This window comes from Perissodus microlepis, chromosome 15 (genome assembly GCF_051167445.1).
Source record: "Perissodus microlepis isolate ML-2025 ecotype Zambia chromosome 15, ASM5116744v1, whole genome shotgun sequence".
Lineage (NCBI taxonomy): Eukaryota > Metazoa > Chordata > Actinopteri > Cichliformes > Cichlidae > Perissodus > Perissodus microlepis.
Genome location: NC_140475.1, coordinates 28,728,075 through 28,743,816, shown reverse-complemented (window position 1 = coordinate 28,743,816; position 15,742 = coordinate 28,728,075). Strand labels below are relative to the sequence as shown.

Below are 15,742 nucleotides of genomic sequence, written 5' to 3'. Positions count from 1 at the left end.
CACTAAGCTGCGTGGACTGTAATGAAGAGAAAAATTCTGACGGAAAGCCATCCGGACCTGGACACTTGCCAGATTGCATTGAAGCTATAGCCAAGGAAACTTCTAACTGAGAGATGGGTTCATCCAGCCTTGTTTTAAGTTCTGGTGGAATTTCAGGAATGTCAAGTTTAGCTAAGAACTCATTAATTGCATTGCAGTCAGTTTAGGACTCTGAGGTGTAAAGCTGTGAGTAAAAATCCCTGAACACTTCATTAATTTTTTTGTGATCTTTGACTATGTTGCCATCTTGTTGTCGAATTTTAAGAATACTTTGCCTTGCCTTGAACCTTTTAGAAGGCTCGCCAGTAATTTATCAGGTTTGTCACCATGCATATAAAATTTGGATTTGTCATGTAAGAGTAAACTTTCAGTCGAGTATGTTGTGAGTAGGTCAAGCCTTGTTTTAAGTTCTACACGCTTTTTAAATATTTCATGACTCTGTTTGAGAGCATACTGTTCATCGGTCTCATTAATTTGTTGCATTAACTTATTTCTTTCATGGGTGGACTGTTTTTTTAATTCTTACTGAATAAGCAATAATCTGGCCTCTGATATAAGCCTTAAAGGCATCCCATACGACAAGGCTGGAAGTCTCTGGGGAAGAGTTGGTGGCAAAGTAAAAGCGTATCTCATCCTGGATAAACTTTACAAAATAACAGAAGGGTCGAATTGAAACGCCATTGTGCAGCTTTAACAGGAGGATGTGGAAGAGACAGAGACAGAGTGAGAGGGGCGTGATCTGAAAAAACTATGCTATGGTAGGCACAGGAGTGGACCTGCTGTAGACAATTAGTGTCAATTATAAAGTAATCAATTCTTGATAATGTATGGTGCACATGTGAAAAATAGGAGTAATCTCTTTTATGAGGATTTAGGGTACGCCAAACATCACACATTCCATATTCTGATAGAAAGGCATGAATGACAGATGCAGATCAGCTGAGAACATTACTCTTAGTGGATGAGCGATCCATGGCTGGGTCTAACCAGCAGTTAAAATCACCCCCCAGAAAAAGAGAGTAGATATTTAAGTCGGGTAGAGAGGAGAATAGTTGTTTAAAGAAATTCTCGTCATCTGTATTAAGAGCATACACATTTACTAGGACAACAAGACTGTTATACAGTTTCCCACTGACTATGACATATCTGCCATATTTGTCTGCTACGACATTGTGGGCCTCAAACGGAATGTTCTGCCTGCCCCTCCAACGTGAGAAAAGACGGACATTATCAGAGGCCCTGACGTGGGTCTCCTGCAGGAAAGCCATGTCAGTGTTATGGTGTTTCACATGTGAGAAAACCTTCCTTCTCTTGACTGGATGATTTAGACCTTTAACATTCCAGCTTAGAAAGTTTAACTGCAGACTCATCTGATTTATAGAGCAAAGACAATATGCACACTGGCCTTAGATGATAAGAACAGAATAACTTTACAGTGGGTGGAAATTAGTTCAGAACAGGTTAAAAAAAAGAGCAGTGTATGAGGTTCATGGCAGTGAGCGTTACCCTCCCTCCAAACCCTCCCCACAACAGAAAATGGCTGCCAAAAAAAAGAACAAAAACAAGCAGCGAGCTCTTCAAACTTAACATATTTAAAGTGTTACTCCTCCTGTCTATGATAGCAACAACCTAGGTGTTGAAGCAATCTAACCACTGCTCCAGTGGCCGTAGGATAGTAAGCTGAAACCCCTTATCTTACTGTTAAGTTTTGAAATTGTGTATCAGCCACCAAGTCCAAATGTAATTGCTGGAGTGTTTCAAAGCAGAGTCCAAGTATGTAAACAAACAAACAACCAAACACAAAAAGGCAGATGTAGTTCAATAAGTACTACTGGTATAACTGAATTATTGAATGAGAACAGACGAAGGCTACGAATAGATAACAAAACTCCCCGTCTCCGTGCAACAGGTATTACGTCATTAGCCAACGGGTAGAGGTCAATGACGTTGCCTCCTTATTTATCAAAGACAAAAATAAAATAAAATTATGGAGTTAAATGAAAGTAATAATCAGCATTTCAGTACTATAACATTCAGACTATATCGCTGCACTTGGAGGGGAAAAGCAACGTCTTACGTAGATCCAGACTGCGCCTCTATACATGCATGGGATGTTTGGTGCCTGCATATGGTATAGGGCTGCCACGATTAGTCGACTAGTCACGATTACTTCGACTATCAAAATCGTTGACGGCTAATCTAATAGTCGACGCATCATTTTAAGCTTTGTAAGATCCTGAAAGAAGTAGGTTTTAAGAGTGTAATAACGGACTGAAACAGAAGACAGTAGCAATACATCTACGAGGATGCCAGCTGCCGTTAAACCCCGAAGAAGAAGAAGCAACCTCCAGTATCATAGCTATGTCCAAATTTAGGGGCCGCATTCTTCGGAGGCCGCATTTGTGGGCCGATTACTTTACAGCGACGCGATGAAGGCTGTCCAAATTCAAAGACTCATCCAAATGTGTCCTGTTTGTCACTACCCGATCCATACCGTTAACCCGATCAGTACCACGCATGTGCGAAAGGTGTCTACTTCTGGTCGAAGCATTTTACAATAGTTACGGGTCAGAGTATCTGTTAAGATGTTAAGAATAATAAGTATGTCTTAAAATTTTTGCAATAATGAAACATTTCAATATAATGAAGACAAAAACAAAAATTAAAAAGATAGTTATGGATCAGGACTCCCCGATTACTGCGCATGTGCAAAGTCGGACCGTACAAATCAGGTCTACCCGATCCGTACTGCGCATGTGCAGATGTTCTCTTCTCCTTTTTTTTTGTTTAATGGCAGTTTACTCCCCAGTGTACAAGGATACCTGCTGACCGAGCGAATGAACCCTATTGTAAACTGAACTAGCGTCATTACAAATGCATGTTAAATTTGATTTAGTGATTGTCGAGTGTATTTTTGCTTGTCTGTGAGGAGAGGATTGTTGGAATAGTGATGATGATGTCTGCTATCACTGTCAGTAAACACTTAATCTGGCTGATGAATCTTCACGTGACATATTACTAAGTCAGTATTATTAAGTCTGTAATTAAGAGCCATTCTTCTTATTTTACGGCGCTGTTGTTCAATCGGGGACGCTCTCTGTTGAGAAGAAAAGCATGAATTTGTTTGTATACGGATTATCCATTGTTTAAATGTCCCGGGCAGTCGAAAAGGAGGCAGAGCTGTTGAGAAATGCTAGGAGCTAACTGCGCGCTAACCGTGTCATTCACATACATAACTGTCGCAATGTTGGCAAAGAGAGGAAGTGACGTAAGGTTTGTGCATGCGTGGTACCGATTGGGTTTCCAGTACGGATCGGGTAGTAACACTCCTTTTCCACAGATTTGAAGGATGGGTCTGGTGTAAAACCTTTGTGGCCCAACCTATCCCAGGATTCATAGCGCGGCCCAGCCAATTCCCGTTTCCAACAATGGTGGCAGGTACTTTTACTTTTTTTTTATATTACACTTATTACTCTTTCTGGGTCACAAAATAAACTTAACATATTTTCAGGCGAGAATGTAGCTGTGTAAACTTCAAATATCTGCTCGGTTTATCAAGATATTGCATATTTGCAAATATGCTCCGACGTTTTCAGAGACGTCTGTTATCCACCAGCTCGATAGCTAGCCGGGAGCTCAAGGGTCAGTAGAGCTGCCGAGAACGACAAACTCCCGGCACATCATTTTCAGATCACCGCGGTCTTTCGCTACTCAGGTTAAACGTAATATATGTCACTTAGGTAACCTAAAAATTTTAGTGTTTTATTTGTTCGTGAGTAAATCGGTTTGGCTGAGATTAAAGTTATTAGATTAGATATAGATAAAATAAAAATTTATTAATCCTCCAGGTGGGTTCCTCCTTTGTTTTCACACAGCTGAATAAACGTCAAACAGAAAACTGATTACACAGAAGTGTGAGATGGCCGAGAATTTACACCAGTGTCCTGTTATATTTTAGATAGCAAGGAGCAGACAGCTGAGTTTATTAAACTCCACTGAGACAGCGGTGACACAAATCTGAAAGCTAATCTGAAGTCCAATTTCACAGCCATTTACTTCTGGCCTACCGGACCTTCTGAGGACCCAGCCCATGTAGAGGATGCAGCCCATGAATTTGGACACGACCAACGGCTGAGTTCAGGAAATTTCATTAAAAGTTTAATAAACTATCATCTGCTCTTTATTTTTAGTTAGCACATACCTTAAACACTTCAAGATGTAAGCTAATGATAGTTATATAAGAGCAGATGCATGCTGGTTGTAATAAGCAGTACGTTTTATGTCTAATGGATGCATAATCTGATTAGTCAACTAATCGCAAAAATAATCTGTGACTAGTCAGCAATCAAAATAATCGTTTGTGGCAGCCAGTGTTGGTCATGTTACTTGAAAAAAGTAATCAGTAACTAATTATTGATTACTTCCCCAAAAAGTAATCCTGTTACTTTACTGATTACTTATTTTCAAAAGTAATTAGTTACTTAGTTACTTTTTAAAACATGATTTATCCCCTAAATAGGTAATAAAGCAATAGATCTTTCATCCCAATTCTACTTTTTCTGCATAATCCATCATATAAAATGTAATCAAATGAGAAAGTCTCTTTTTAAAACTTGTTTTATTAGTTTTAATCTTTTAACTTTATGCATCAAGCAAACATTAAATTATGTGCAACATTCTCTGACTGGAAGAAATTTGTTTAACATTTAAACCAATTTTCTGCATATTTCAGCATATAAAATAAAATAATTTCTTGTGTTTACACTCACTCTTTCAAATAGATGCGCGTAAAACACAGCAGAAAATTAATAAAATCAAAGACTCAGCGGTCTTGTTGCTTTATTTTCACCTGTATAGCAGGAGTGGGGCAGGCGGAGGTTTACTCTGGTCCAGGTGTGCCGCAGCGGTCAGTGGAAGGATACGGCAGTTTCTCTGTGAATTTCACATTCCAGCGGCAGCGTATTTGGTGCTTGCTCGGACGTTTAGGGTTTAGCTGTGAAAAGAAGTTTTCTTCCCACGCAGTGAGCAGTGGACGCTAATGTTTTTGTCACTTTTTACGGAATCAAAGTCAAAGTAAGGTCAGTACTTCCACGCTTTAAACGCTGCACGGTCATACTCTCTCCTGCACTCGTTATATTATCCATTTTTGATCTGCACACAGCTGTTGCCATGAACGTCGCACTCGCTTACGTCATTGTCATGAGACACTCTCGCAAAAAAAAAAAAAAAATCAAGAGGCCGGCCATGCGGAAGGCAGTGGCGGCAACAGAGCAGGTCCAGAGACCGACCGCGAAGCCAGCGGCGGCGACGAACTCGTTCAGGAGGCCGCCCTCGACGGCAATGACGTCCAACTAGAGGCCTGGAAAGCGGCTGGCGAAGGCGAGGTGGTACAGGCTGAGCTGGATCAGATGGCGGTGTGGCAACCGCAGGACCAGACGAGGCAGGACCAGACAAGGCAGGACCAGACGAGGCAGGACCAGATGGCAGCGTGGTAGCTGCAGAACCAGACGCTGCAGGTGACGGTGTGGAGGTTGCAGGTGGTGACGCTGCAGGCGACGGTGTGGAAGTTGTAGGTGGTGGAGCAGGTGGTGGCTGAACAGGCTCCCCAGAGCCGTCAGTGGACACGAGGATGTGTTGGCTGGGTCCTCCTGAACCCCCAGCTAATGTAGCTTGATGCTGGCTATGCTCTCCTGAACCCCCAGCTGACGAGACTTAATGCTGGCTGGGTTCTCCTGAACCCCCAGCTAACTTCACACAATGCTGGCTGGGTACTCCAGAACTCCCAGCTGACGTGGCTTGATGCTGCACGGACCCCTCGGGCCCTCCAGCGGAGACAGGCGGCTGAATGGGCCTCCTGGACCCTCCAGCGGAGACAGTCACCGAACCAGCAGGTACGGAGACCTCTGGCAGTGTGGACACTGGCCGGAGCTGAGCAGCACATTGGCTTGGAGCAGGCAGCGACAGTGGGATGCAGTCCTCAGAGGGCTGAAAGTGTTCTCCAACACACCTAACGAAGGTGGATGGGTGAACTCATTAGAACTCTCAGCGGGTGCTGACGGCTGAGACTGCTCAGTTGAGTTCCCAGGTGAAGCTGCTGGCGCTGGCGTCTTAACCTCTAGGGGTCCAGAGATGACTGGTGGCTGACACCCAGCTTCTGGGGAGACCCTGGAGGGAGTAACTGTCTCTAAGAAGGCCAGCTTAAGAGAACCAGCAGATGTTGTTGTGTAATGTGTTCCCTGCTTAGGGTGAGATGGTGAGGATGAAACAAACAAACAGTATTCTCACGAACAGGAGCTCTGGGGTTCATAATGCCTTGGTGACAACAGTCTGTGTAATCCCTGACATAAAAGGCGGAGGAACAGAGTCTTTCTCACTCACCCCAGCTCGGCGTCTACGAGAGAAGCTGGACTCCTGTTTGAGCCGGGAGGTGCTTGACGATGATGGGGAAAAACTCTGGCGCGGCTGCTCCGGCTGTGGTGTGGAAACACTGGGAGAACCGGGTGGCACAATAATAATCTCCAACATCCTGTAGAACGCCTGTGCAGGCGTGAGCTGGCTGCAGGCGGGCTCATAGTAATCCTCCCGGAGCCGGCCGACTGCAGTCTCGGGAAAGCCAGTCTCATTTACAGCAGTCATCGGGAAGCCAGGAAAAACACCATTTCCCTCACTTACTGCACAGAAGACTGAACCAAAAAATTGTCCTTGTGCCAGAGACAGACTTCTTCTCACTCACATCAGCCAGCTGTTTACATGTCCTGACATCCGGCTGTGGGGTGACGCGCCGACGGCGATCGAACGTCGCCTCCTTCTCGGAGATGGCTCCGATGGGCCGGGTAATTCCACGTCTGGCGGTTCGGACAGCATGTCCTCCGTTGAGGCGAGCGGTAGCGGCGGGGGGTGAAGGTGAAGTTCATGGAGAATGAAATCCTGTACAAGCGAGTGCAGTGAGTCCAATAGCCAGGGGTGACCAGAAATAAGCTGCTGTAGCCTGGCTTCCACAGCGTAGAGAAATGATTCTCCCTCATGCTCAAGCCACAGGTTATTTAATCTCGAAGCAGAGTCGATAATGACCTCCTGAAGCTCCTTGGGTGGGGCGAATGCTGCTGGATCCATAATATGGCTGGTCTGTACTGTCACGGCGAATGGAGTGAGCGTGTGGGGAAATAAATGAGGATCCACGCACAGGCACTCGCAGACCTTCCAATAAAACAAGAAACAACTACACAAAAAACGCAGACCAGACACAGAACTAAATCTACACTAAACATTAGACAGAAAACCTAAGAACTAATCCCATAACACAAATAAACAAAAACATAGAATTCTAATAACACTCAACAAAGCACAAGAGTCAGAATAATAATACAAAATACAAAATCAAACCAAAACATGAGAACTCAAAAAAACTGGGTCAAACTGACCCAGAATCTGTGAGAGAATTCAACATTAATGAATCAATAGTACGGAAGTAGAGGAAGCAAGAAGAATGAGTAAAGTTTGCCTTATCTGACTGTTTTGTTTCGCATAATGCGCCTTATGATCTACCTTCCTTTAGCATGTCCAGAAGTCCAACTTTTTGATGGTTAGCATCTTCCTCTGCCTTTTGGGTGCTGCAGCAGGTCCCTTTGACGGTGCAAAACATTTCATCGAAATTGTTGTGTATGTTGGGAGAAAACTTACAAACATACAATACAGCACTTCAGAGTCACACTGCTAGCGATCGAAGATTTATGTAAATTTGACAAGCTGAACGCATTCTGTACTGTACAGGAGACATGGCACGGAGGAGATTGATTGACAATGGTCTAAAGCCGATCAGGACGTAGAACACAAAGCACTGTAACAAAAAAAATGTATATATTGATGTTCTCTATTTATTAGTACAATGTAGTATCAGCTAAGAGCTGCTAAATGTCTTTGCAAGTCAAAAGACCTACACTCCAACAGTTTGGACCTTAATATTTAATGGGTTTGATTTTTTTAGCGTTTAGAATAGGGATGGGTATCGTTTAGGTTTTATCCAATACCGGTGCCAAACCGGTACTTTTGAAACGGTGCCGGTGCTTAAACGGTGCTCAAACCAGTGCCTAAAGAATGGAGAACACAAACTTTGTCCAAAAACCTCTCATGTTTAGCTGTTTTATTGTAAAAAGATAACAATGTTAGCCTTTTCTGCAACTATAGGGCATATATGGTATCACTCTTGGCTGGAAGCAGGGCTTAAACAATGGAAAAAAACACAAACTTTGTCCAAAAACCTCTTATGTTTAGCTGTTTTCCACTTTTTCTTTGGTCATTTTAGCCTTTTTGGCCAGGGTGAAGGGAGTATCTGCCATCAAACAACAAGACAGCCGCATGTAACTACGACGTTGTTTGCTAGTTCACCTTACATGCATAAATTTAATAACGTGGTTAGCGTACTCAACGTAAATTACACACGAACAACATTAAGCTACTCACACAGAGAAGAACAGCTGCTGCTGCCGTCATCATGCGTCATCATTTCTGCTACACTGGCAGGGCTAGGGGCCAGGACTCTCCTCTTCGGGTTCTTGAGGGATGTTGCTAACTCCAGGTCCGATAACAGGCACCACCCCGCAGTAGATGTGCTCGGTGTGAGGTCTTGCAGCAAGCTATCAAATACGGTGCATTTCTCGGCTTTTAAAAAAATGCTACGCGTCGCCAGGTGTTTCATCAGATTCGAGGTGTTACCTCCTTTGCACAGTATCACCTTAAAGCACTTGTTGCAGGCTGCTGAGTTTGCATATTTTGCTGTGAAGTACAGCCAGACTTTTGACCGCTTCGCCTTGGGCATTTTTAATCTGTAGCTCTGCTCTAAAAGAACGTATGTACCTGGGCCCGCCTACTATCCTTGGAAAGGCAAAATGATTGGCTAGAATCCAAAGTGTATGACATCTCAGGGGGGAAAAAGCGCCGAAATAAAGCACCGAAATGTGCGCTGCTTTTCGGTCTGGTTACTACCGTTTATGTCAGAACCCATCCCTATAGTGTAGAACGAGCTCATTTGACCTTTGCTAAATATTCTAGCTTTCAGACATGTGCTTATGAGACAAGTGTAGCTTTTGAGCAGGGTGACCATTTTCATTAGCTTTTTGATTATTGGACAAAATATTCTCTGTGGGAAGTAAATATTTATGATACATGTATGTTTTATTCAGTGAGATAATATCGACACACTTTCATCCCTTTTATGATTTTTAAAGTGCAGTTGCAAACATTAAAACACTAAAACACGTCCTGAATTCCAGTCTCGTTTCACTCTGTGTTACCAATGTGTAAATTATTTTAGTACTTGAAACTGTATTTAATCTGTTTTTGGCAAATTAATTCAACTCAAAATGTAAGTGTATGGACGAGACATTAAAGCCTGTAACCACAACTCTACAACCATGCAAAAAGAAAAATTACACAGTGTTGCGGTCCTGGGTAGGTGACCCAGTGTTTTGTATTTTGAAATTATTGTATAGTCTTCGTCTTACACTCTTCTTTGACAGGATGAAACCACCAAACTATTCTCAGAGAGAAAGTATCTGACTCAAAAGTAGAAGAAAGAAAAGACAAGCAATAAGGAGGGTGGGGAAACAGAAACCTCTGAGTGTACTGAATGCAGATCGGCTGAAATGTTGTTATTATACACAAATAATAGATAAGAGGCTCATTTTAAATCAGTTAATAGTAAAAGGAAAGAAAATCACCTTGATAATATAATCTCAGTTCTTGTTGTTTTTTACAAATAACACAATCTGAAGGTGGATTGCTTGGCACTTGGAATGGTCTGTCTCTGCACAAAAAAGTATTAAACTGACTTTTTTCCCCCTTCATTGGAATTGACTGACGTACCACTTGTTTTAGTGATACAGGCTGTAATGAAAAACATTTATTTTCTAAATGGGACTCCACAGCCACAGGGCTGGCCCCTGGCTAAGTGGCTTTATTCTCCTGCTTTGTCAGACTGATGAAATTGCAGTTGCTTTGCAGGTCTCCATTCAGAAGTCAGTACGAGGCATTATGAGCAAAATGTTTTCCAGTCATAGAGGGGTCAAAAGCCATCCGTATTTATTCATGAGGCACTGGGGGAGCGCTCTGTCGCGAATGCTGGCCTGTTTTAAGGGCTGGATTAGACTGCACTTTCAGAGGCCCTTTTTTAACAATGCCTCTGCCTTCTGTATTGAACTGCTATTTCATAATGTAATTTACCTGCTCATGCTGTGCAAAGATTGCAGATGCACAAAAGGTTCAGACACTGAGAGCAAAACAGAAATGGCAGTGAGACCAGTGCTTCTGCACTCCACTGAAAGGATGGAGTGCCCTCTCTTGGCTCAATATGAGATTTTTTTCCAATTTTGAAGGTAAACAGTACAATATGCATCACCATAATGTGACTAAGCTTTTTGGGGGATTTTTTCTCAACTTTTCTTTGAATGTTTTTACAAATAGAGATATGAAGTTTAGTTTTAAAGTGAGGACAGACATTAAGGACACTAAGAAGCTAAGAAACATAATTTATTTATTGAGACAGTTGAAATAAAACAGTCACAGTTTCTTAATAAAGTCATTATGTAACAGTCGGGATGCAATAATTAAACACTGTTGATTAACAATGGGTCAATTGACGACATGATTGAAAAGCTGAGTTCAGTCATGTGAATTTGTCATTGTAACACATAGAAGGCTCTCCAAGGCTGCTTCTTGGCTTCACATCAAGCAAGAGAAAAACCTTAACAGCAGTGCAGTGTTGCTGAAAAGCTATTCAGACCTCAGGGTAACTGCAGGACTGGCAGTTATCTGCAGGTTATTCAACAAAAGGACCTCTTTCAGAATATTCACCGTCATGTGGTCGTTCTCAAGAAGTATCGATTCATGAACTGCAACTTGTGCATACAGAATTGTTCATTTGGAATGCTGAAGCCAATTTTTTAAAACCGTAGCAGTAACTGATCTTTCTCAGCATGCCAGTGTATTCCATTAAATCAGATTCTCAGCTTGTCTGAAATAAATAAATAAATAAATAAATGTAACAAAGTGGTGGTTGGGCAAGCGTTTCCTTTAATGGCAATGCAGCACTTTTCAGCCTTATGTGAGCACGGCTTAATCACTTGTAAGACTTGAGTGAGTGTGTGTTAATAAACATTAGGCTGTCTCTCTTCCCTCGGTGATTAGTGGTTTATGTGCTTGGCTCTCTGCAGGCTGAAGTCACAGTCCTGAAGATTGATGGAGGGCCATGCTATTCAAACAGCAGGCATTGCTGAGACAGAAGCTCTTCGTTTTGGGCAGCCTTGCTATCGGAAGTGTCCTCTATCTCGTGGCCAGGGTTGGGACTTTGGATAGGTAAGTCATGGCGGGTATATTTTAAAACATACATTGCCTTAATTTAAAGCAACTTGCATTACAAACTTTAGTGTCCTATACTTTTTAAACCAATCACAGTGTATTCCAGAAACATTTCTGTACTTTATAAAATCTTGAAGTATTTATGCATTCATAGACATGCAACTTGGCAATGTGTAGCTTTGACAGGTACACATTTAAATCATTTTTTATCCTAAAATGGAGGTTGTGAAGTTCTCCTGACTGAGGCAGATTTTCTGCTTTAGATTAAATGAGAGAAATTCTTCAGTATTTTCATTTCTTGAGGTGAAATTTTTACAGTACTTAGTGCCATCGGTTATTCTAAAAACAAACAAGTCATATATCTGGTATATGCACTGCTGTAGTCATCTTGGCATTCCAAAGAAATGAATACCATAGTTGATGAGGAACTAACCATGAACAAGTTGAGGGACCTGTTAGACACAGACTGTATGTAAAATATGAATGCAGCGTTCAAGTCTAAAAAGTGGAGACAGTTCCTTAAACCTGCATAATGGCCAGCAGGGGGCAGCAGCTTTGGCAGTTTATGGCTGTTTGTGGTTACTACTCAGTGACTCACTATACTTCCTTGTTTTAAAAAAAGGGTTTTGGTGACAGTGAGAATATTCAGTTCAATACCCCAGAAACAGGACAAACCAGTGGGTGACTTTATGCTTGCTGTGTCCTTGGTGCTAGGACGAGTCTGCTGTGGTGGCTCTAACTTGCAACTCACAGTACTTTAAACATCTGCTGCAAAAGCCTTAGTCTTAACATACCACAGGCTTTTCAGAGGTCTCAGAAGGTCATAGATGTTTCAGGATGTTTCTTTGCATTAGCTTCAGAGAATTGTTCCATTAATAATAAGTTTTACATTCAAGTAGCTTATTTAGTCAAGATTGAAGTGATAAATGTATTCTATGAGCGATAAAATTGCTTATAGAATGAGATACAAAATAAGATAGATGCATTCTTTTCCTGTGTTTCAGGCTACAGCCCATTTGCCCAGTTGACAGCAGACTGCCCGCCCCTGAACCAGAGCAAATTCCTCTCCGCACTCTGCAGTTTAAGCGTGGCCTCCTACATGAAATCCGTAAGGGCAATGCCACCAAAGAGCAAATTCGCCTGCACAACCTGGTCCAGCAACTGCCTCAGGCCATTATCATCGGGGTGCGTAAAGGTGGCACCCGTGCCCTGCTGGAAATGCTCAACCTGCATCCAGCAGTTGTCAAGGCTTCACAAGAGATCCACTTCTTTGACAATGACCAAAATTACGCTCGTGGCATCGACTGGTACAGGGGGAAAATGCCCTTCTCCTTCCCTCATCAGATCACCATTGAAAAGAGCCCCGCTTACTTCATCACAGAGGAAGTCCCTGAACGGATATTCAAGATGAACTCTTCCATCAAGCTGCTGATCATCGTGCGCGAGCCTACCACCAGAGCTGTGTCGGACTATACCCAAGTGCTGGAGGGCAAGGAGCGCAAAAACAAGACCTACCACAAGTTTGAGAAGCTGGTCATTGACACCAACACCTGCGAGGTGAACACGAAATACAAAGCAGTCCGGACCAGCATCTACACCAAACATTTGGAGCGTTGGTTGAAGTACTTTCCCGTGGAGCAGTTTCACATTGTGGATGGGGATCGCCTTATTACAGACCCGCTGCCAGAGCTGCAGCTTGTTGAGCGCTTCCTTAACCTCCCCTCCAGGATCAGCCACTATAACCTGTACTTCAATGCCACCAGGGGATTTTATTGTCTGCGATTTAACATTGTCTTTAACAAGTGCCTGGCAGGCAGCAAGGGCCGCACCCATCCGGAGGTGGACCCATCAGTAGTGACTAAACTGCAAAAATTCTTTCATCCCTTCAATCAGAAGTTTTACCAGATCACTGGTAGGACATTCAACTGGCCATGATGAGCTCAAACTCCTCTGATAAGATTCTTTGAATTGGTGTTTATTTAAAAATGCCAAATTCTGAGACCTCGAAAGACATTAATAGCACTTTGATGGCATTTAATACCAGGATGACAGTGTGACCAAATATAAAAGGAACTTGATGTAAATTTGTTTTCAAATGTGTGAAAGAAAAAAAGAACAAAGTAGTTTCATGATTTGACTAAAAGCTGCAGTTCAAAGCACTTGATCTTGCAAATGAACTCACTTGTCTGTCAATGTTTTCCCCATGTAGAGAAAAAAACTGTGCTGAGCTGTGTGATTAACTAAAGAGATTATTTTTAAGAGACTATCAAACACTGACATTCATGCTGTTAAGATAAGCTATAAGTGTGATGCTTTTTTTCATGAAAAAACACCTTCAAAACCGAACAGAAAAAGTTCATCATTCCTTATCGTGGTGTTTACCTGGCCAAAACTGCATGTAAAATCCAGTTGCCGGTATAACACAGTAGACTTTTGTGTTTGCTCATTGTGTTTTATTTAACGCCTGCTGTGATCAGTCCTTTAGAACAGCGGTCCCCAACCTTTTTTGCGCCACGGACCGGTTTATGCACGACAATATTTTCACGGACCGGCCTTTAAGGTGTCGCGGATAAATACAACAAAATAAAACTAGTACCGGTACCGAAAAAAAGAAGATTTATTCATAACACACGTGAAAAGACCCAGGAAAACCGAGTTAATGATAAAAACGATAACAAAATAATGCTGAAAACCGATAAAAACCCTGAAAACCATACATTTCACACCTGAGCCTCAACTCTCGCGGCCCGGTACCAAACGACTCACGGACCGGTACCGGTCCCAGGCCCGGGGGTTGGGGACCGCTGCTATAGAAGGTGGCCTCCTTTAGTTTTTAACATAATACCTAGTCTGTAGAACAGACTGGCTTATCAGAATAGTTATAAGTGTTGCAAGCTTGACTGTCACCATGTCCAAAACCTTTAAAGCATTTAAGACTTGAGCTTGTGTTTTTAAATGTAAGTATACTGTTCTTTTCCCCTACTGCTTTCTCATTGGGTTACCAACACTTAGTGGAGAAAAGAAGGTGTCCTCTGATGACTCATGTCAAACCAGCTGTTTGTTCTATGCTGATTTCTGTGCAAATATTCATTCTGTATCATAATTGTGTTGTTAAATTAATAGAATGTGTAAACATTTGTGAGAGGATTTCATGTGTATTGGTGTATTTTAATATTTTTTTTGAGGGTAGTAGATCAGAAATAACTGACTTGCAGACTTACGCCGTGGTTGTAATTCTGAGTGGTGGAAAGAAAGAAACTTAGTGGGGTACAAACCAAAACCACCATCGGTGTCTCCCTGAAGAAATGTTCTATTGATTCATGTTTCTGGACACAAACGTCCCTACATTATTTTCATATCCCTGAATGTAATCTTGCTTTGTACACAGTATCAATATTTTTTAAAGCAAATAAGTCTGCATTTGGAAAATGGAAGGGCAGTAGAGCAAAGAATTTACACACTACACACCCAAGTTTGAGTCATATATATCAGAGATTTCTACATTGGCATCAATTCTTCAAAAACTCATTCGGTTACTTTAAGGCACTAAAAACGACAAAGACTAGGTCTAGACACTACAGTTACAACAGTACAGACTTCGAGTTTCATTAACGTCTGATTTGGTTCCAAAACAAAATAACCCTGCCTTTAGAATAACATAGCATGAAAACAGGATTCAGAAACAGCTAACCCAGTTCTGTCCAAAGTTCACAATATGGCTATTAATACATTAAGGGGCATGAACACAATAAGAGACTACCAAAATAGTTTTTGGTAAAAAATGTTTCACCATCATTTACAGTTTGCCTTGTACCTCAACAATACTGTACAGGATTACTGGTGCACAAAGAATCTGGAACCACTCTCAAGCCATGAGAGGATTCTGTCTGCCATGATTTTCTTTAAGTGGACATTTCCCCAACTTTCACTATATACATATATAATGTTCAGACATCAGATTTGTTAAAATGTGGTCTGGTTCTCAAAAGTCTTCCACTCAGATATAGCTCCATAACAACACTATAACTGTGGAAAAACCGAAGAACTGATTAGTACTCTTGTACAACCTGATAAGTTAACAGCTCCAGCTATGTCCATGTGCAAATCTGTAATGGCTTTTTTGGTATTACCCTCTTAAAATTCCTTTAAAGCTCAGAGTAAAATCAGGGCATTGCCCAAAAATGACTCTCAGAGGTAAATATAAATATAAATATCAAACCAGGTGAAAACTGACGAAAAACAAAAACACCCCCCCCCCCCCCCCCAAACAACAATAACAACAACAAAAAACCCTGGGTAACATATAGGTTTGTTGGGCAATACTTCAGGTAATGGAGTTAACAAATCCATA

At 41.9% G+C, this 15,742-nt stretch overlaps 1 protein-coding gene across 9 annotated transcripts in view; it reads left to right on the top strand.

Annotated features, from left to right (window-relative positions):
- LOC146372361 (heparan sulfate glucosamine 3-O-sulfotransferase 5) overlaps positions 1 to 14,528 on the top strand; it is a 117,297-nt gene extending 102,769 nt beyond the window's left edge. For 7 of the 9 annotated variants that reach the window (XM_084952973.1, XM_084952964.1, XM_084952968.1 and 4 more), the window contains 2 exons: positions 11,247 to 11,388; positions 12,396 to 14,528. In XM_084952973.1, coding sequence (XP_084809099.1) covers positions 11,282 to 11,388; positions 12,396 to 13,326 — 1,038 coding nt within the window. In that variant the 5' untranslated portion in view covers positions 11,247 to 11,281 and the 3' untranslated portion in view covers positions 13,327 to 14,528. Of the gene's footprint in view, positions 1 to 3,379; positions 3,478 to 11,246; positions 11,389 to 12,395 lie in introns of all 9 variants that reach the window. The other 2 variants (XM_084952970.1, XM_084952972.1) reach the window with 1 other exon arrangement.
- The last annotated feature ends 1,214 nt before the right edge of the window (positions 14,529 to 15,742 follow it).